The sequence below is a fragment of the Zonotrichia albicollis genome, chromosome 3, assembly GCF_047830755.1.
Source record: "Zonotrichia albicollis isolate bZonAlb1 chromosome 3, bZonAlb1.hap1, whole genome shotgun sequence".
Classification (NCBI taxonomy): Eukaryota; Metazoa; Chordata; class Aves; order Passeriformes; family Passerellidae; genus Zonotrichia; species Zonotrichia albicollis.
The window spans coordinates 36784600-36805336 of record NC_133821.1 but is presented as its reverse complement, the minus strand read 5'-3'; the positions used below and the strand labels follow the sequence as shown (position 1 = coordinate 36805336).

Below are 20737 nucleotides of genomic sequence, written 5' to 3'. Positions count from 1 at the left end.
CTTCTCTGTTTCTTTAAGGACCATTGAAGAAATGCCAAAACCTTTCAAACTACTCAGTTTTCTTACATTTCAAAGATACAGCAGCGAAATCCTTGTAGTCAATGAATTTTATGGCTTAAACTTCACATGTGGTAAGTGTTAAAAAAAAGTCCATTATAAATAATTTTAATGAGATGTTGATGCTAATTTTCCTTCTTTGTACATGTATCCTGATAAAATAAAGGTAACTTTTGAGTTGCTAAAAAGAACTTACTAATTAGTGAAGACTATAATGCCACATCATTAAGCTAGAGCAGAATTTGATTCTTTTGTTCCAGCCATTTTTCATTCTTCCAGTACTTCCATCTTCCTCTTTTTCACCTCTCATCCCCTCTTTGGAGGAATTTTGGAAGCTAAGTTTATTACAGTCTGGAATTATTTTTTTTTGTGCAATATTCACAAATAGAACATCAAGAAAATTGCATAATCTAAGATCAAACATCAGTGGAGGGAGTATTGAGAGGTAACAGCTGACCAAGTATCTCCTCTTAATACTAGAGAGGCTTCAGTTCAAATGTGTTTCCATGGTATTTACTGAGCAGCTTGGGTGTGTCAGGCTGTGCTTTGCTGCAAAACAAGAGAATCAGTCAGGGTGGCAGGGTTAGGAGCTAATACACATTAGTGGGGTAAAACTTACAGCTTGGAACCTACCCTAAGATATTTGGGGTGCTGTAGCCAGGTGTCTGTGCTCCTCTCTAAGGCTGCATATTTTTATCTGTTAATCTCTCCTGCATCTCTTTTTTACAAGATCAACAACAGTTAGAAAACAAATCCATGACTCTATTAGTACCAGTGAACACCTCATTTTTAATGTGCCCTTCAGACAGTCACCATTTCTTGCATTTTGGAACCCTCAACACATATGAACACAGTAAGTCTACCACATGGGGCATCTTTGGTTCTTGATGCCACTCCAGATAATGTGTCTGAAAAGCCATAAATCTTTGTTTGGCATGAACAAAAGAGAGAGCTCCTAGTGACCATTTGTTCTTGCCTTCAAAAAGTGTGTCATGGATTAACTGCAGAAACACAGGGCTTGTCTGGTTTTATTCCATGGTGATGAGAAATACTGCTGAGGGTACGGTTCTTCATGGAAGTGATGTCAGAAAGAGGTGTATTTAAGGCATGAGTAAGAGACTGGAGTCTGAGTTTTAATTTTACTGATTTACCTACTGAAGAAATTGTTTCTTTTGGCAGGTGAAGGCAACAGTTCCACTGCAAATAACGCTGCATGTGTTCTCTCTCAAGGCGTCGGGTTCATTGAAGAGAACTATCCCGGGGCACTGTCCCGGTTCACAGCTGATTTCCTCATACTCTATGCTTTCATACCAGTACTTGCCATTATTGCAATTCTGTGCTTCAAATTAAGAGAGAATCACTGACTGACAATGAAAAGGTAGCAATTCCAACAGTCTCTAAGTATACTTTTTAATATATTATGGTCGAAGGCTTATATTGTTGGATTTTATATAGAATTTAAATGATTACACGTATAAAAACACATTCATCTTCTCATGTTTCTTTTCACCTTGAAAACCAATGTTCTCTTAAGAGTGTGAATGACTCCTGATATTGGTATTCCCCACCCCTCTCTTCTGGTTGATTTCCAGATCAGCCATAATCAACAGTATTTCATGTTGTAAAGGGCTTTCTGATTTAATTTAGTCAGCTACTGCTGCTAATTTTTAACAACGTAGCAATGGTGCTCTAATTTTTTCCCCACTATTTTATTTTTTAACCACTACTAATAAACTAGTAAATTTACTAGTACTCTACTAGTAAACTACCCTATTTACTAGTAAATAGAGGGGTTCAACTGCTAGTAAATCTCATTCCTAGGATTGTATTTTCAGTCTTATGTCTTGTTTTGATACCGTTTGAGGAATTTGTAGAGAGGAAAGAAACCAAATATGTGTAAAGACAGAATCAAGAACTCACTCCACTTTAATCTTATACACACTATGCAACTGAGGAGTACAGGATCTTGAAGCAGTATAACCAAGTTGGTTTTGCCTTGTAAATGATAGTAAATCAGTGAAGACAGGTTATTTATATCAATTCTTTCTTTTGACTGTCAAGTTCTAATCTTGTTTTGGAAGCAGTTTATGAATTACAAGGAAAAAAATATGTTTGTTTAATAATGTTTTGGTTTTGTTTAATAAAATGGCAATTTCACTAGGGAAAAAGTATGAAAGTTGTTTGTCAGAAGCAATGCTATTTTCATCTTTGGAAATTTTTCTCATGGGCCTTTCAAAACTGACAACATAGCAGACACAGAATTCCTAAATTTTGTACCTTATTTTCATGTTCTGTGCAGAAATTAGTTTTTGCAGAGAGATAGATTTCTCCAAGGACGTAAGTATATTTGTATCTTAAAATTCTGTAATGATATAGCTCATTTTATATGATAGTTTTGAGATGAGGCAGCTCATAACAAGGAATTTTAAATCCAATCCTCAAGGTAATACAGTGTTTCCACTTAAATGTATTTTTCTAGTATCTTTATGTAAAATATTCTGAGACATAAATGTTGTATTCAGAAAAACATCTGGTGAACGAATATGTTAAAAATAACAAATAGCTTTAAATAGCTGGAAGGATACCAGGTTAGTCTGTCTCTCCCATTTTGATGAGCATATAGGGTTGATCTAGTTTGCCAAGGGACTGTTCAGACATTCACTCTCTGACAAGTCTGAGCTCTCAGGAGACACCTCTGGCTTTAATCTGGATTGGCTTGGCTATTCTCAGGACACTCAGTGCATCTCACACTAGTGAGGTGTGCATGGGCAAAATCCCATTCCTGCTGGAGGCTGAATGTGAATCAATAATTCTCTCAGCACTAACCAAGTATCTGTCAAATTAATTAGACTGACTTCCTAGCATTTGAATATGTGACAGAAACATCCATCTTCTAAACTGTGGGACATTATACATTGCAAGAAGTAAGTCCTGGATTAAACTGTATGATTCTGTGATAGAGAGAATGCACACTTCTGAATTCAGGTCAGAGAAGGTTTTAACTCCACTTTATTCTGCCAGTTTTAGGGGTTTTTTATTAATTCAAATATAGCAAACAATTATGAAAGTATTTCTTAAGCTTTGGTTTTGAACTACAAAAAGATGCCTAACACACTACACAATTTCATATTCTGGGTGTGAAAACTTGTTTATATTTAAATATATGCTTAGGGTAGAAGTATTCAAAAGTAAATCAAATAATGTGTTATAAATTAGGTTGAACTGACTAATGTCAGTCTTCATATACAAACCCACCTGAGAGCAATCTAGAATTCCTTTGTCCCCACTTTTTAAAACTCTTTGCCAGTGCCAAGATAAATTAATTTGGACTGAGTGAATAAACAGCTCCTTTTGTAAAAATAACAGGAATGCTCAATAAGTACCAACTTCATAGTTTGATATTATATAGTTTCAACTGCATCAGATGAAATTGCTAATGTAATGTAAAAATTATAAAAATAGTTTTGTAAATGGTGTTAAACCGAAGACAGAGCAGTTCATCAATCAGAGTCAAAATCCATTTCTTTCCAGGATTTAGAGGCATTTCTTTTGTATTGTTCAAGTTCCTAGAAAGAAACATATATACATGTTAAGCTAATTTTCTCATTACTAAAAGTCTCCAGAAACTTCATGTATTTATTTGGCAAATGTATGTATGTACAAACACTTTTCACTGCAGAGAAGGTGTAGTATATTTCTGTATTTAACAAAATTATCCTAAAAGTGCTATGAATTTTGCCACAATTGCTGTCATGTAGGGAGCTACATTTTGCTGTACTTTAGATCAGCAGAGTACTAGCAAGGTACACAAATGACCTCATGTCAGTCAACTGGGAGCACTGAAGCTTATAATAGGAATTTCTAGCACCATTACAAACAACAGTTTCCTCTGCTGAATTTTATGTGCGGGTGTGTACTGTCTGGAGTCATTTCTAAAGATTTTTTTCAGCAAAAAATCTTCATGCTAGCATTATGCTTCGATTGTTCTGTGGGTGCAAGCGTAGGGGGCAGAGATCAGATTTACAAAGAAAAATAATTGCAATTTAAATGTGCTTTCAATGTGATCTGAATGCTTTAAACGTTATTAGTGCTAGCAACTTATCACAGATATCTCAACATTGGTATAAAGTGGGCTTACATTTTTTTTTAAACCTTAATGCTTCTGTACTTCTGTGTTTCTGTAAATTCTTCATCTGTCAAATGGGGAAGATCACACCTAATCTCATAAAGGGATTGGGAAGAAAGACTTAACTGATGTTTGTGAGGAACTCAGATAAGATAACATTACCACACACTCTCAGAGAAAAAAAAAATTAATACTTTTATGTTCATTGAAGTGTCTGAATGGCAGGTTGAAAAATAAGGTACATAAAGAATAAGGATGGTGAAAAGAAATACTGAACAATTGAATTGAGACATCAGCAAAATAGTACATGATCATGTAATTAAAGACAATACTACAATGTCTACAAACAAGAAGGAAAAATTAAGATTGTAGGAAAAGCCTTAATTGTTGCATTTCCTCTGTTCTGAGTGACTGATATGGCTTCAACTTTCCTTTTCATGCAGTTTCTTACTGGAAGTGCCCTCAATCTGGAACATGGTGAAAGCAACCAAGTACTGAAACATTCATTAAAAGTCTTAAGGACAAAAACTTTGGTAGAAAATTTAATAACAGTGCTCTAATGATGCTCTTTAATTTGGTTTAAAAATGAAGTCTTTTTTACCCATTTGGACATGCTTTCATGTGAAAACAAGAAAGCTTGTTCTTGGCAGCTAAGTAAATATTCTAAATAACTTCTTTTACGAAGACTAGCATGTGTCCTCCTGTGGAGGAAATGAAAGGTGATACTGCTCTGTTATGCAGATGAAGGTATTATATTTGTGGGACCAAGGCCTCATGGCACAGTATGAAATCTTCTGTTTTGTGGAATGAGACTGAAATGGTCTCCTGAAGTTCAGCAATATGATAATGGCAGCAAAGTATGCTGAAAGAATCTGGCTCTCAGTCTATTGGCCAGCACAGTCCTCATGTCAGCTGCAGATCTGCAGCTGTTGGTTGGGAGTTGATTAGGTTGCTGCAATTTTAGGGGAAATGCAACTATTCTGCCTTGTGAGATGCAGAATCTTTTTGTGTTTATGACTTTTTAAAGTCGTAACAGTTAGTTAAGACTTAACAGTTAATCTCTGTTCATTAAGATCTGCTTCCATGACTTGCTAGCTGACACCAAATGGCACCAGGCATGTCCTTTTTTCACGTCACCTCATGGCATGAGGCTTCAGCTAGAGCTGGCAGCAATCCCTGAAGTAATAGCTCTGTGTAACAAGGCCCAGTCACTGTGAACTTTGGCACTGCCATCATTTCTGAAGCACATGAGCAGGAGGCTCTCCAGGTCATTGAGCTCAAGGCTGAGCTTTTTTATCTGTTGCATCAATGAATGCAGCTGCAGTCAAATGTCCAGATCAAAAAGTCCAAGCACCTATTTTGAGCATTAGCAGTGAAGGCATATCAGGAAACATAGAAAAACCTTCAAAAAGACACCTTAGAGTAAGTCTGCCACTTACATCTGTGGCAGAAAGCATTTCTAAAGGAAAGAGAACAGACATTCCCATGTGCCAGGCTCTCACTGCTACAAACACTTAGAAGGAACTAAGGAACAAGACTTTCATGCTCCCCATAGGTGCTCACTGATGCAGGAGTAGACATGTAGCTCTAATCAGAAACATTATTTTAAAAGATCTCACTCTTATTCAGGTTATGTGTTAAACCAAATTAAGGTGACCTGAAAGCATCAAAAGCCAAAAAGCTAATGGGGAATGGATGGAGGATGACAAGTTTGCCATGTGGTTTATGTATGAAGAATTGACCAAAACCTAGACATTGAAGGCCTAATAACTATGCAGATTTTTTTTTTTTTTTGGGATCTTGAAAGCCCTGCAAAACCCACAAAATTCCAGTAATTCCTGGAGAAAATCTGCTAGTTAAGAATTACATTAGAGATATAACTTTCAGAAAGGTCCCTGGGGTTGAGTTCTCTCTCAGAGCTTAACTACAGGGAATGAAAAGCAGCAAACAATTCCAACAGCACTATTTAATATAAACCTGTGCTATGTATGTCTGTGGGGCAAGAACTAGGAAAAGAATTGTGAAGAGATATAGTTGAGAAAGAGAGATGTGCTCCATCTTGAAGGAAGGCACAATGAGGAAAAGACAGCCTCAGAGGGCTTTCCAGAGCCACAATGTTAAGAAAGAAATGTTAAGAAAGAAAGAAATGTCGTAGTTAACTCTGAAAATATTAAGGAGCCAAAATAAGCTGGTCTGAAAGAAAACAGTTATGTCAGAATGCTCTAAACTTCTACAGCCAAACAGCATCTCAGATAAATGCTGGCTAACAGTACCTTGGAGTCAGCCAGGGACTTGCTTGATTGTTTTTTTTAAAACTGTTTTCTTATTTTATACTCAAGAATTCGAATTCAATCTTTTACTCTGCTAGAATGCAGGCAAATCCTTCAATCAAAATTACAAAGTTGGAAATGATTTATTTAAACTTTGTATTATTGCCACAGTTATCTCTAAATCTCTTATGGCATTATCGAGCAGTCCTGATGAGCACTGAGTCAGTCACCTATTGCTGGTTCTTCTATCAGATGCAGTGACAGGGGCTGTGTTTTGCTTCCCTTGCTGGTTTTGTGCTTTTTTTTATTTTGAAGCTTATCTTTGAGATAAATAAGCAAATAGGCAATCATCTGTCGTCCAAAGTAACATTAATTAACTGAAAGTAACCCAGAAAAATGATAACATGAAACCATTCACTGGCATCACATGATACTTCTTATTTTGCATTAGGTCCCATGACTTCATTAGCAACACCTTGCATATTGACCATCTTAAAATACTGGTCCTCCTATGCAGTGGGTACCATGAGACACTATAAAGAATGTCAGGCACATGAGGAATTTAAAAAGTTGCTTAAAAAATAGGATTTTTGTGCTGCTTTCCAATGAACTGGAAAACTGAAGGACACTTCAAGAAACATTGCAACTAGAAAGTTCTTTTCTTTTAGATATGTATTTCTAGCTTGGTGCAATTCAAATTCTTAGTATAAAACATTTTAATAATGTGCAAATAATCTTGTAAAAATTAAACTTCCTGATAAAAACTTAGGAAATAACTGCAGATAACAGAAGTAATTTTCTCTTTAATGCTCAAATTACTTGTAGTAGTCCAACAAAAAGAAGCTATAATGGTTTGCAATGCCCTTGAACAGATTAAGATTCTAAAAGCCTGTCTCTTTTATTTAAAAACAGAAAATTAATAATTTCCTGTATGATTTAATCAATACATACCAGTATCTTCTTTTGCAACACATTATTATGTAAAAATAACAAACCTAGTACACTATATAGTTATTTTGAGATGTGTAGCTATACTGAGTACGTTTGTATTATAAATTCCAAAAGCAGTGTGCTTTACAAATGTTAATGATTTCTAGGACTGCTCTTGATGTGACAGAAATTCAGAACTGATACCTACATTAACAGGATATTGCAGGTAATGTGCAGGTTCAAAGGCTGCAGGGGATTTTTGAAATTGCTTTATTCTTTGGATAAATCTTGGTTTGATTTTAACAGACCCATACCTATGAACACACCCATCCTGATGCAAACTGTTCTATACAGTGCTGCTACTCAGCTGATGTTATATACTGCTAGCTGGGAGGCAATCATTTCACCTTCACCTAGGCTGCCACAGAATTTTTCTATAAAATTAATTCCTCACTAATCTAGAGAAAGGCAGAAACACTTCAGAATTTTTAAGAAAAAATAGAAGACCTATTCCCCATTAAAGGTCTTTCCTGGAATTCAGGGGTTAAGCCACTTGTCATCACTCTGTGGAACAATTCCATTCACTCCATTTAAGATAAAATGTCCATAGCCTGCAAATTCAAGTTAGAAATGTTATCATCTCAGTACCTTTCCGGTTTAAATAAGTTTTGAAGGAGAAAGACAGAAGAGTCCCCACCACAGACCTTGATATTGCTTCCTATACTTTGTTAGTCAGCACTCAAATGAGAGTACAGAGTGAAGAAATGAGGAAATTATATCAAGAAGAAGGCTTCAAAGTTTATTTTAGTGAGTTAATTTTAAAGTACAGTTTGAGGGAAAATTTGAATTATAATTTCTAAAAAAACTCAGAGCCAAAACTTTGAGATCTAACAATGGTCTACTGGCTTAGTATCTAACAATGAGGAAAAAAACCTTACAGCCGACTCCTAAGCTGAAATCTAAAGCTGAAATTATTTAAGGCCAAAAAGGGGAGGTATGAGTATATACTATTAGTTCAGCAGTGCTGGTGGTTCTGGAACACCTGACTGTGAACAGCATTTAGAGAATTACCACACACCTGGTTTTTCTGAGCTCTCATGACATCAACTTCATATTCAGCATATTGACTATCCTGTGCAGGGTCCTTGGTATCTTGTAAATCAGAGAAACTCTAAAAGGAGAAAAGACAAAACCCCAAATGATACAATTTATCTTCTTTTAATAAGAAAAAGCCACACTATAGGAATAAAAGTATTTGCTTTTAATACCAATATATTAAAAGCTTGCATTTATGGAACAATTATGTGCTACAGGACACAGATTAGTTAAAAAATACCTGTCAGTAAAATGAAGAAAAAATAAAAGCACAGCTAGATTCTAAAGGGCAGAAAATATTCTTATGTGGTGGTTGGCTATTATTCTTGGGCATCAAAATGAAAATATCCTTTCTGGTCCATGATGTTAGGGCACAGTTGAGGGTGCCCTTGATAAACTACTTAATACTCATTATTTGAATTCAGTTCTGGTTATCAGAAGCATTACTTCAATAGCTAGAAACTGATTGCTATCTTTGCCAAATATCTGCATTTTCATTTCCTAGCCTTGAGTAAACTACAACTTGAATTCCAAAGAAGCAAACACACTAATAGCAAGAAAAACTATCACACGAGGAGGGGTTTTTAAATGTTGTCCTGCACATTTCTCCTTCATCATATCAAATGGAAAGTAGCAACAAGGCAAAAATACCAGTGATGGAATAAAATAAAGCAGAATTCTACTTCCTAGGTGAGGCAATGGAAAAAGAGGGTTACAATGCATAAAAATAGCTTCAAAGTGTAAAGCCTCCTGTGGAACCAAAATAGAAGACTGTGAATCTCTTTGGCAAATGTTTAAATCTTTAGACTGATACACTGATGAACAACCATGGAGCTTGCCAGATGAGAAGTGTACTCATTTCTCCAGCTGCTTCAGGGGGAGTTCAGGGGGTGCTTGGAGGGGTGGATGCAGGAGGAGACGTTTATTGTGTTTTTAAAGGCTATGAGGAAAAATAACATGAAAACTAACACTTCTCTATAGTTTCTAAGAAGTTTAGTCTTTATCTTGTTGGAACATTTTATACTGAGAACAGCATCTTTCATAATTTCTAAATGTAGGAAGGTGACTGAAGATGTAGGAGCAATACTACATACAAGCCTTTATCTTTTAAAAATGTATTAAAGAGAACTGCTAAGTGAGACTAAAATCCCAGTCAGTGCACTGGAAAGACAGCAAGGAGCAGGGTTATTGCTGCTGTTCTGTGAGAAAAGCAGCTGTAAGCCTGGCATATCCATTCCTACCTTGGGAGGAAATGTTTTCTCAAATACTTTTTTCCATAGTTCCAAAGGCGTGTTGGCACGCATCTTTCCAAGATCACTGTCAGAGGCAGGTGGTGGTCCTGGGGATCACAGCACACATAAGACAAGTGTGTTGTCATAACAACATAAATCACAGAATAATTTTGCATAATGAACCATCTGATTTGGTATTTTACCTTCTACACTGAAAAGCTGCAACAAGTTTGAAAAAAACCATTGATCTCCTACCATGAAATGGGCTGAAAGGTTTTGTATATTTTTCAAACATTCTTTGAAAAAAACACTGATCTCCTACCATGAAATGGGTTGAGATGTTTTGTATATTTTATTTTCTTTCAGATCTAAGCTTATTGGTATACTTTAATATTTTACATAGTCCAGAGACTTTATTAAACTACCTAACAAACCTGCACAAATAATTCTCAGTAATATACCGAATCATGATTTAAAAATCTAGAAGCTATTTCCTTCAGTAATCTCTTAAAACTGATACTGATGTGCTGTAATTTATCTATTTGCTTAAAATGTTTTTCATGTTTTTTTAAAAGAATGAAGCAATAAAAAACGAATAGGAAATGTTCTAACCTATTTGACTCATGGAATCCAGGCCTGCTGGTATAAAGAGAGGTTTGCTGGGATCCACTGATACAGACTTGCTAAACAGAAAAAAAGAAAATGTATCAAGTGACCATTTAGCAATCAACAAAAAAAACCCCAAGATTATTCTAGACAAGACTAGAGTCTTACTGGGGTTTGCATATAAATCATGTAAATAAAATAATGCTCAATTCCAGTGGCAACCTCATTTTTCATTTATCAGTCTGAGATCAAAACCAAGGAGTTATCACTGTTCGTAGCAGAGATAGGCAGATAAGTCACAGAAGTCCAAGTCCATGAGCAAAATTCTTTCAGAGATAATACTTTAAAAAAAAGTTATTATGATTAAAGTGTTTTTATTAAGTAATTTTATGTTCTGAGCAAGACATTTAATAGTTAAACAATAACGTTACCTTTTATCGTAGCCAAATGCCAAGTGATTGATAAGAGCACGGGCTTTCAGCAGGAGAGCCTCAGATTTACTGGTAAACTAAATGAATCAGAAAACAAAATATACATTAGGAACTCCCATCATGGGGAGGTATGCTGCACTTTGCCATCTACAAAGAGGACAGAGCCTTTCTAATTAATACCTGACCCCAATAAATTTGGTATATGTTCACTGAATAGACTAGAGTAAAAATCTCACATTCCCTTTCAAAAACATTAATGTATTTGTTACTAGATATTAAGAAAGATTAAAAAGTAGAATAAATAAAGATTAAAGAATAATTTTTAAAATACTGATTCAAAACTTTTGAAATATGCACATTACGAGACAAAGTTCTTTTCCCCAAGACTGAGTTAAGATTTTAAATTGCATTAAATATTATCCAGAATACCATAAACGGTTAGAAATGTAATTAATAACTACATAATTGTCATAAAAACAGCTTAAAAGTGGCAGAATGGTACAGATTTTTCAGAAAGCAATTTTCAGAATATATTCTCAAACAATTTCATGTCTAAGGGCTTCTTCTTGTCTAAGGGCTTTTGTATCCAAACAGATTCATGTCTTTGAGAAAGAAGTCAGATCTGTGCTGTGAGAAATTAGGTTTCTCCCTCTCACTTCAATGACAATCAGGATTAAGCAGACAAAGAGATTTGTATTCTATTTTTTAATTACAATAATGCTTAAATACTAAAAAAACTCCAACCAAGACAGTTGTACTCTCAGTTAACAAAAGACAAATTCATGTGTCAGAGTGAAAAAAGCTTTACGTGGATGCAAAAGGACATGCTGGGATTATAAGTATTCAAAGTAAACATAAGTTGTTTTGATAATCTCTAAGCTACTATTAAATATTATTTATTACATAAATGATGGTTGATACAATTAGACCCATCTTCTGATGCACAGTAGGAAGATGTCCAAGTCCAAAATGCAGTGGTTTTGGACTGTGAATCCCAGCATGCATGTTTCTGTCTTTACTCAGAGAATGATCTGACAAACTAAAATAAATACTTCATTGTTCTCACGTTGGCATCTTTCTACCCACTTTTGTAAGGAAGCTCCTGTCCTTCTTCAAGAAGGATAGTATAGTAATCTGCATAACAGATTACTCCCCTAAGTGTAGTAACCTGTTATACATAAACTACTGTGAAAATGAGCCAATGATTTTAAACCTACAGAAGCTTGGTCACTTGATGTAAGTTCATGCTTCTACCAAAAGGCTCAGTTCTCTAATTCAATCAAGGCAATCACTTTTGCCCATTCTCCTTTCTGGTACAAAAAAAAAGAATTGCCCAGGATGCAGTAAACTCAATGCAGGAACCAAGGTGGCTTACAGGTACCTGTTTTCATTCAGTGTTTGTTGATACTGGGAATTGTGTAGTTTGTTTGCTCACAAGGCATGTCCATCCATCCCTGCCAGTACAGTGACTTGTTCAACAGATAGCCTCATGAAGAAAGCTACTGTAAAACCAATGAAATCCCATTTCCTCTAGGAGTTTTATAGTACTATTTTAAAAATTATTGTTTTGTAACAAAAATATTGTTCATCTTGTCTATTCTTAAGTAGAAAGTGAAAATGCCTACCACTAATGAGGCTCCATAATAATGTGAAACAAATCGAAGTGTCTTGCTTATTATTTTCCTCATTTCAGAGTCAAACTCCTGAAAAAGTTGAGAGTGGAACACAGATGTAAGAAAAAAACCCAAAATACTACAGTTAAAACTTTTCTTTTTTTTATATAAACTGCAGTGCACTTAAGCTACAATATATAAGGCTTTCAGCTGTCAGCATAATTATATCTTAAGACAGAATCAGTAACAGCCTACTCTAAAAAGAAATGTCACAATTTCTCTTTGTTTCTTTTTTACAGATGAAGCCTAATTCAGGCAATATGTTAGTCCAGGAAAAGTTTTTAAATTGAGAATGCACATTTAATTTTCAATTTATTTGTTTGATATTGTTTTAAATTTTTACCAGTAGAAATGCTGCCTACTAGAAGAGTAAGATTTTTTTTTCTTTTTGTGAAAATATTTAAGTAAATCTTTGGGTATATGCTATCTAAATTCTAATACCGGCAAGATTTGAAAGGTGCATCCAAGTACCTTTTCACCCATGTGTTTCACCTAAGATCATACAGATGGCATCCCCTGGATCAAATGGGTGAAAACCTGGTCCCAGTGATGCCTGCAGGAGCCAATCCCACAGGAATCAGGCTGGCATTCTGTCCTTATTACATGAGAACCATTTAAGGGGGTCGTGGCTCAGCATAAAGAGAAGGCAAGTCCCTTATTAATAAAGAATTCAGTAACTCAGAGAGTCAGCCAGGTATCATCCAGAGAAGCACAGGCTGCCAGCACAGCTGCTACAAATCAAATATACAGTCCTGGTTTCTCATGATCAAGTGCAGTGAGTATGCATTTGTTAGGGATTTTTATGGCCTGGGAGACAATCCAGCAGTACTATGACATTTCTTTCCTGTCCTCCATAAAAAATGCAATTTCTCACTTGTCTCTAGAAACTTAGGAAGTACTTTAAAAGAAGTTCCAGACTGAAGCTGCCTCCAAAAAAAAATCTGATCAGCTGACTTGAGATACACCCCTCTACCACTGCCATAAACTTACAGCTGCTGTCACAAGGGACATGTGGAGCTGGATTTCTCTCATTATAAAAGGAAATCATCCATGTGGTGTTTTCTTGTTGAGACACAAGTTGCTGCAGACCAAAAAGGGAAGCATTTTCTACATACATTTCAAAAATCATCAGTCTGGGGGTGTTTTGTGAAGGAATGACAGTAGGATTTCCTTAATGCTGTTGGATGGAAAGATTTTTTTTTTTTTTTTGTGGTAGAAGACTGGCTGTCCACACTTTAGTTCAAAAGATTACTATTATATTAGTAATATTTTAGTATATAGAATATTTACTGAGAATAATTTAATTATTAAAAAGGTACTTAAGTATTACTTACATGAAAAATATCATATTTGCTTCCAATTATCACCAAGGGTATTGGAAAAGGGTCAACTAATGCACTGTCCTGTTAAAAAGATAAAGGACAGTTAAGCTCTGGAAACAAACTGTAAAAGATTGCAACTGTTAAAGCAACTGAAAGAGGTTAAAATAAATTCACAGAACACAACGTTTTCCAAACCTTAAGGTAGAGGAGTCAACTTAATTGCAATATCCATATTATATTCTACCATTTTCCCATTTTCTTCCTAAATGGTCAGGAAGTGATCCCTCTGAGCAGTTAGAACACTCAGTGGAATAAATGGGCTTTTACACTATATATTACATTATTAGATGGGAAAGGAAGAGAGGAAAAACCTCATGTATTCATAGAACACCTGCCTGGATGGATTAGAAGAACTGGCTTTTTGACACATTCACATTCTTTGGATAAAATCTAAAAGAATGCAGACAAAATCTCAAGAAAAATAAATTGAATTATTTGCTTGTGTCACACATTTGCCCTGTCCACATCATGTTTTCCAAACACACAAACAATATTTAATGTGAATTTCAAATGTTTGATATCAGCACAAAGAGGAAACATCATCCAACAATCTTGAAATGTGAATCAGTATCAATGGAGGAAAACAGGTCTAAAAGTGAAAGCTTATGTGCTGAATAGCTAATGTGGGATAAAATTTTAATAAGTGAATTCCAAGAATTCTCAAGTGATCTGGAAGGGTTGCTGTAGTCCATATGAAATGAGGCAATCCCCTTGTGTGTTCAGGCAAATATTGATTCAAGCTGCTGAGGCTGCAGCAGTGCAGGAAAGATGAGCTGTGGCAGAGGCTGCTCCAACTGCTCCCTCCTAACCCAGGTATTTCACAGACTGGTTAAATGACAGAATGTTGACAGAGGCTGCACATACTGAAAATCCTCTGCTTGGAGAGGAGAAATAGCTTCACTCATACATTGTCAAGTAAAAAGCTTTAAGCAAAACTATCATAACTTCAAAAGAGTATATAGAATATAAAATGAAAAAAAAAAGTTTTCATTTCATAACTAAGAAGAAAAATTTGGGATAACATCAAAAACCTTAAAACTAGTATATTGAACCCTATTAATGTTTTGACTGTGGAATTTATGTTTGACTATGGAGTAGTTTAGATGCATTCAGCCTTTCTAAACAGGGTCTGCAATTGATATGTTTTATCATCATAGCAAGTAATTCTTTAGCCAGGCCAATGAAATATATCTTAATCCTTAAAAATATAAGTATTTCATTGATTCCTCTTTATAATAAAATATGTTTAGCCATTGAAAGGCACATAAAGATCTCCTTAAGATATAATTCAATTTGACTATAAATTATAGTATTTTCTTCTAATAAACTGACACAATTTTTCTTTGAACAATGATTAAAATAAGAAGAGAACCAAATGGTAATGTAATATTTTATTTGCATTATCGATGTTTTTGATAATGGAAGATAAACAAATTTTAGTTCAGAAGGTACAACTGTGTTTCCTACAGTGCAAGAATAACAAGTTTTCTTAACAAATAATAGCATTATTATTTTTCTTTATTGCAATAAGCTTGCAATTTTCTGATATGTAGAACCCTATATGAAACTAGACACTGTGGTCATAATTTATTGCCATTTATTTGTGCATGTAGGTGTTATCTTTTTGTGAATTACCTTCTCTAAAAGTAAAAACCAAAATAATCCCAATATCAAACCCCATACGCTAAATCTACGGAGTGCTGCATATGTTGCTTTCTCATCCATTTTAAGTCACTTTTAAATTTCTGAGCTCTACAAGCACTTGCTGTGTTGAAGCATTTTATAGAAGTTACAGTAGCTAGATTTACATGCCAGGTCTTTGAATTGTTGAATACTTATTTATGCATTATATACACACAACATTTGCAGAGGTTTAACGCACAATGATTTTTCCTTTCTATTGTGCATAATCTAGTTTAGCTTTTCCAGAGATTTAGTTAGCAATTATGTTTAAAGGACTGATGTTAACAGTTCTGAAACTTTATAATTTAATTAGTTGTCAGATTATCAAAAGGCATTGAGTTTGTGATAGACATTTAAATAAATGCAAAGTATATAGTCATGTTGATGGCTGTTATAACTATATTCTTTTCTTAAATTTGTACCTTCAGCTAGTCTCTTGCTAGATGACTTTTGTACATTCTAGTTTTCATCTTCATTTTTAAAAGATGAGGGGGAAAAAAAGCAAACTGCTACTCTAAAACTATTTCTTTTGATTGGTGTAACATGCCATAACAATCACATTAGATATCTAACAAAAAGATATAAGAAACCTTCTTTCCTTGTTTCTGCTCTTATTGAATTTTTATTAAATTGCTATAATTTTCCAGTGAACAGGTTCATCTACATCAAATGGATTTTCAGTCATGCATAAAAATCTAAAAGAGTTGTTTATGATTTTCTAAAGCATTATCTTTAACTGTATAAAGGCCTGTGACATCTGGAGAAAATATTAGAAGTAACTTACAGGGTGATCCCTCTGCAGATTGTTCCACATTCTCTGTTTAATTTCAGCAGCTACTTCAGGGTTTGTCTTTTCTAGTTTGGTTACAATTTTGTTCACATGGTTCCTGGTGACCTGCAGAAGGCTCTCCATAGTGGTCCAGAGTTCATTAGGTTTGGAGAGATCCAAGACCAGAACTACAGCAAATGACCTGTGAAACAGGCATTATTTGGTCACATATTTAGCACATGAGGCAGTCAGCGTTTTCATACAAAACCACACCTGCACTGCAAATGTGAACATCCACCTGCTGAGATGGAATAAATGTGATAGCAAAGCAAGATGGCTTTTAGGGATATTCTGCACTCTGAAGAAACCTTTCCCTTGGCTCTTGTTCAGAGTTATTATTTTGAAAACTTTCAATAAGGCATTGTTTTGGGGACTGTCTTCAAACAGTAAAATATGCAAATCAGCCCTGTAGCTCCCTCCTGTATGACTGAGGATTTCTGCTGTTATGTATCCCTGCCATCTCCTAAATCTCCAACCCCAGACCAAGCAGTGTTGGCCAATGGCTAGGATCTTTCCCAACTATTACCTGTATTCCCTGCAGACCTGGGAAAGTTCCCCACTTTCATTATTCTTTTCTAGTATGAAATGAAGAAAACCTGGTTAAGGACAATATTCTGTGTCATGAACTGTGACAGCTTGTTGGAACCTTGAATGGATGCCTGAGAAAAGTCATCTGAAAGATAAAAGAGTACTCATGACATCCTTAGCTACTACCAGACTTTTAAAGATGGATTGTTGATGGGAAATCTTTTACATCTGAAGTCCTCTCTTTCTAAAACCCTGCCTCCCAAAACACCAGCTGCATTTAAGTGCACCTGTAAAGGTCATTGCAAATGCAGTAATCTGAATAGCTGCCATTATTCTATCTCATTCTAACCTGACTTGAAAAAGGGGATTCCAGACCAGAGTGGTATTACAAAAGCTACAAAGCAAACTAAATGTTCAATTTCATTTTAAAATGCTGTGGGAAAGAAAAATCTGGTGAAAAATCTCTTGATATAGATATACTTTGTCTCATGAAACTAGATATACTTTATGGAACTTTTAAATAAGCAAATTGCTTGAGTACGATGATGAGCAAATCAGCAGAATGCACTTATATTTTTTGAAGTAGTGGAATTTTTTCTGGCATGTTAAAATATTGCCTTGTGAACAGAAGTGAATTGTTCTTACAGAACATTTCTATCCCAGCAAAGAATCTTAAGATTCTCCACATCAGAAAATCCCTTATCAGTAAAAAAGGAAGCAAAGACTGATGGAGGTAGAAGTCAATTAATTTAATTTAGTCAGGGGTTGGAAAGTTATACTTAATTTTTTCTCTCCCAAGCTCTTCTAGAGACAAAGAGCTTAACATGCCATAAGTGTTTTATTTTTATTCTGTCTTATCTCAGCAAATAATGGCATTATCTCAGTAGTCAAAACAGAAGCAAATATACCTGATAAAAATTATATCCCTCCTTTTTCTTCCCCACAGAAGTTAAGGCTCAATACCAATGAAATAAAGCAATACATCATAATGCAAAGCTCATCTTTTGATCCTTTTCTCCCCTTTCAACTCCCATCTTCCTTAATAAAAAAACCATAAAAAGCACCCCCCATCACCTTGTCATTTCCTCATGCATTTTTTCATGCATTTCTTCTTATGCTATCCATTATTTTAATGAAATTATTTAAAGTACATTCTCTTAATTTGATCAAAAATTTTGTTTCCTTTTGTTTTCAAATAATTTCAGTAGCTCTGGTTCCTCCTGGAAACATCATCTCTCTGTTGGGAAATGACTTTTGCATGAAGAGGTCATATCCCAAAAATCCAGAGACTTTTTTGTCACAGTTTTTGGCCTTGTTTTTCACCCTAAAAGATCAGTCACAGAAAGAACATCTATGTGTGCACATGGAAGTAGGAAGCAAGATTTTATTTTTCATATGTCCCCAAACTGTTGTTTTGTTCTTTACTGAGCATAAAGATATTATGTCTTATCTTTTCCTGTATTTCTTGTTCTATCTACTTCAGACCAACTTATTTCCTCCATATTTTGCTGAGCTTACTTAGAACTTATTTAGGACATGAAGCATGAAAAGGAAGACCAAAGCAAAGCACAGTGGTATCACAGTGATTACACTCTGAAAGAGGTATTCACAAAAAAAAAAAGGTCTAGAGATTACTAATGTTTGAAGGAAAGCTCAAATAACTCTGGAATTGTAATATTTACACTTACCTTATGTTGTGGACAGTGATTGGTATTCGAATGAGTTCCACTAATGAGGTTCCACCACCTAATTCCCAAAAATGAGCTACATCTTTAGGCTGCAAAAGAGTTTCTTTATGTTATTTTCAGGTGTGTATATATGTATATATAAAGATATGGTAAGTTATACTTTATACTCACTGTATTATGTCTCCTTGCTCTTCTGCCAAAAGTATATTCCAAGGCTAATGTTGGCTTTGGAGACTCTTCCCTAAAGGAAAAGTAACTGAGTTTTGTCAAGATCTTCTAAAGAAAGGAAGTTAATTCTATGGTTACTGAATTGTATTTATCAGTCAGTGCAGAATTTGGCTTAGAGACAGCAGTACAGAGAAGACACACTTTTAGACAGGAGGTGTCAGGTAGTGAAGACAGGAGAAGCAGCAGCACCAGCCCAAAGAAATGAGTCATTTCAGCTAAGACTGGAGAAGGACTGAAAGGATCACCTGAGAGGTTATTATGGAGGGAAATAAGTTCGTTCCTAAGTGCTCAACCAGTCACAGAACACATCTGCATACATGCATTATGAATTATCACACAATATGACTGGTTTTTAATCTACAGCTGAAAACTGCGCTAAAATATTTAACACATACCTCTCAAGGCATCTCAGTATGATAGTGGTCTTTCCCTGGAAATTAAAAACAAAGAGGAACTCTACTGTACTGTCTTTAAAGCATGAAGTTGTATCACTAAGTCAAATTCATTTAACATTCCAATAATAAAGTAGCAGAAAACTGCAAATGCATGTAACTGCTTGCAGCCTTACAGTGGAAACTCAAGTCCAATTTTCAATCAGAGTCTAGTTACTCTACCATTATTTTAAGTATAAACTAATAGACATGACAAATATAGTAATAGGAACACTGTACTTAAAATAGACATTATTGATCAATTAGACCTCTGCAGAATGAGACCATGAGGTATTATGTCTTTAAAATTAAGTGAACTTTAACATCTGAACATATGAGATGTTTTCCCTGACACAAATAATGTTTGAAAAGTGTAGAATTGTACAGTATTTAGATTACCCCATTTTTGTTTCCCATAAATAATATTGATTTTTCCCAAACTTCCCCTGGCTTGACATCATCATCATCATCAGGATTTTCTCTCTTCTCCACTTCAGCTATAGCAAGATCCCATAAAGTATCACTAATCGGAAGAAAACAAAGCAAGAAAAGAATAATTAGAGAAAACACACACCTTAGGCCCTAATTCCTGAAAACATCTAAATTAAGGTTATTGTGCTGTAGATGATTATTATAATTTCACATCTGCTCTCTGCTTGTCGAAATACTTCTAACCAAACCAGCTGAGGTGACATTCCTCCATAACCCCAGCAGCCACCTGTGGCACGTACTTAGCACGTACCCGCTGTACAGCGGGAGGCTTTGCCTGGAGTACATTTAATCACAGAATCACAAAATCAATTAGGTTGGAAAAGACCCCTGAGATCATATAGTCTGGCCTGTGACCGAACACCACCAGAACAAGTGCCACGTCCAGGCTTTCCTTAAAGCACCTCCAGGGACGGTCACTGCAGCTCCTCCCCGGGCAGCCCACTGTGGTACCGAGACTCCATTAGGAGGCTGTGTGGCGTGCCGGGCTTTCCGAGGAGCCTGCGGCAGCCGCCGGCCTCTGGGGCCGGGCAGGGCTCGGAGGGCTCGGGAAGGCTCCGGCCCTGCGCTCGGTATGCCGGAGAGCTGCTGCCCCCCGTGCTCAGGGCCGCCCGCGGTCCCCTGCAGACCCCGGTTGTGCGCGGTCCCTCACAGAAGCAAGCGGGCAAGGGCCAAGCGTGCCCCGCCTGCCCTCGGCCCCGCTCGCTTTAGGGGTAGAGGCCGGAACGGCCCGTTTTAGCACTCCTGCCCTCCCTCCCGCTTCCAGGCCGTCCTCCCCGGCGGCCAGCCCCTTCCCCCAGGGCAGCGGGAGCGATCCATGGTCTCCAGCTCGGGCTCGGCTCCCGGTACCTGGCCTTGGGCATCGCTGCGCGGGCCGCGGGCCCGGCTGCCCGTGGCCATGGGAACGGCGCGGGGCACGCCGGGAGCTGTAGTTCCGCGGGGCTCGGCCCTCACAGGGAGGGGCCGTGGGGCGGCTCCGCCCGGGTCTCGCCCGGTGCCCGCATCGTGGGAGCCGCTGGTGCCGCTGTGTTCGGGGTTCCCAAGCACCGTCCCCGTGCG

The 20737-nt window shown here is 36.4% G+C and overlaps 2 protein-coding genes across 3 annotated transcripts in view; one reads left to right on the top strand and one right to left on the bottom strand.

Annotated features, from left to right (window-relative positions):
- The window catches only part of ABCG5 (ATP binding cassette subfamily G member 5), an 18521-nt gene extending 15141 nt beyond the window's left edge, over positions 1-3380 (top strand). The window contains exons 12-14 of the mRNA XM_074537175.1: positions 19-131; positions 788-910; positions 1237-3380. Coding sequence (XP_074393276.1) covers positions 19-131; positions 788-910; positions 1237-1421 — 421 coding nt within the window. The 3' untranslated portion in view covers positions 1422-3380. The remainder of the gene's footprint in view (positions 1-18; positions 132-787; positions 911-1236) is intronic.
- DYNC2LI1 (dynein cytoplasmic 2 light intermediate chain 1) lies at positions 1955-20737 on the bottom strand. 2 transcript variants are annotated; one of them, XM_005483079.3, is made up of 13 exons: positions 20528-20737; positions 19589-19712; positions 19154-19188; positions 18702-18771; positions 18531-18619; positions 16270-16456; positions 13755-13823; positions 12373-12450; positions 10748-10824; positions 10323-10393; positions 9720-9817; positions 8462-8554; positions 1955-3623 (listed from the first exon to the last, which is right to left on the bottom strand). In XM_005483079.3, exons 1-13 carry the CDS (start codon positions 20539-20541, stop codon positions 3558-3560), a joined length of 1071 nt encoding a protein of 356 aa, XP_005483136.2. In that variant the 5' UTR covers positions 20542-20737; the 3' UTR covers positions 1955-3557. The 2 variants fall into 2 exon arrangements, with proteins under 2 accessions (XP_005483136.2, XP_026646865.1); XM_026791064.2 differs by lacking the exon at positions 20528-20737 and adding an exon at positions 20083-20222.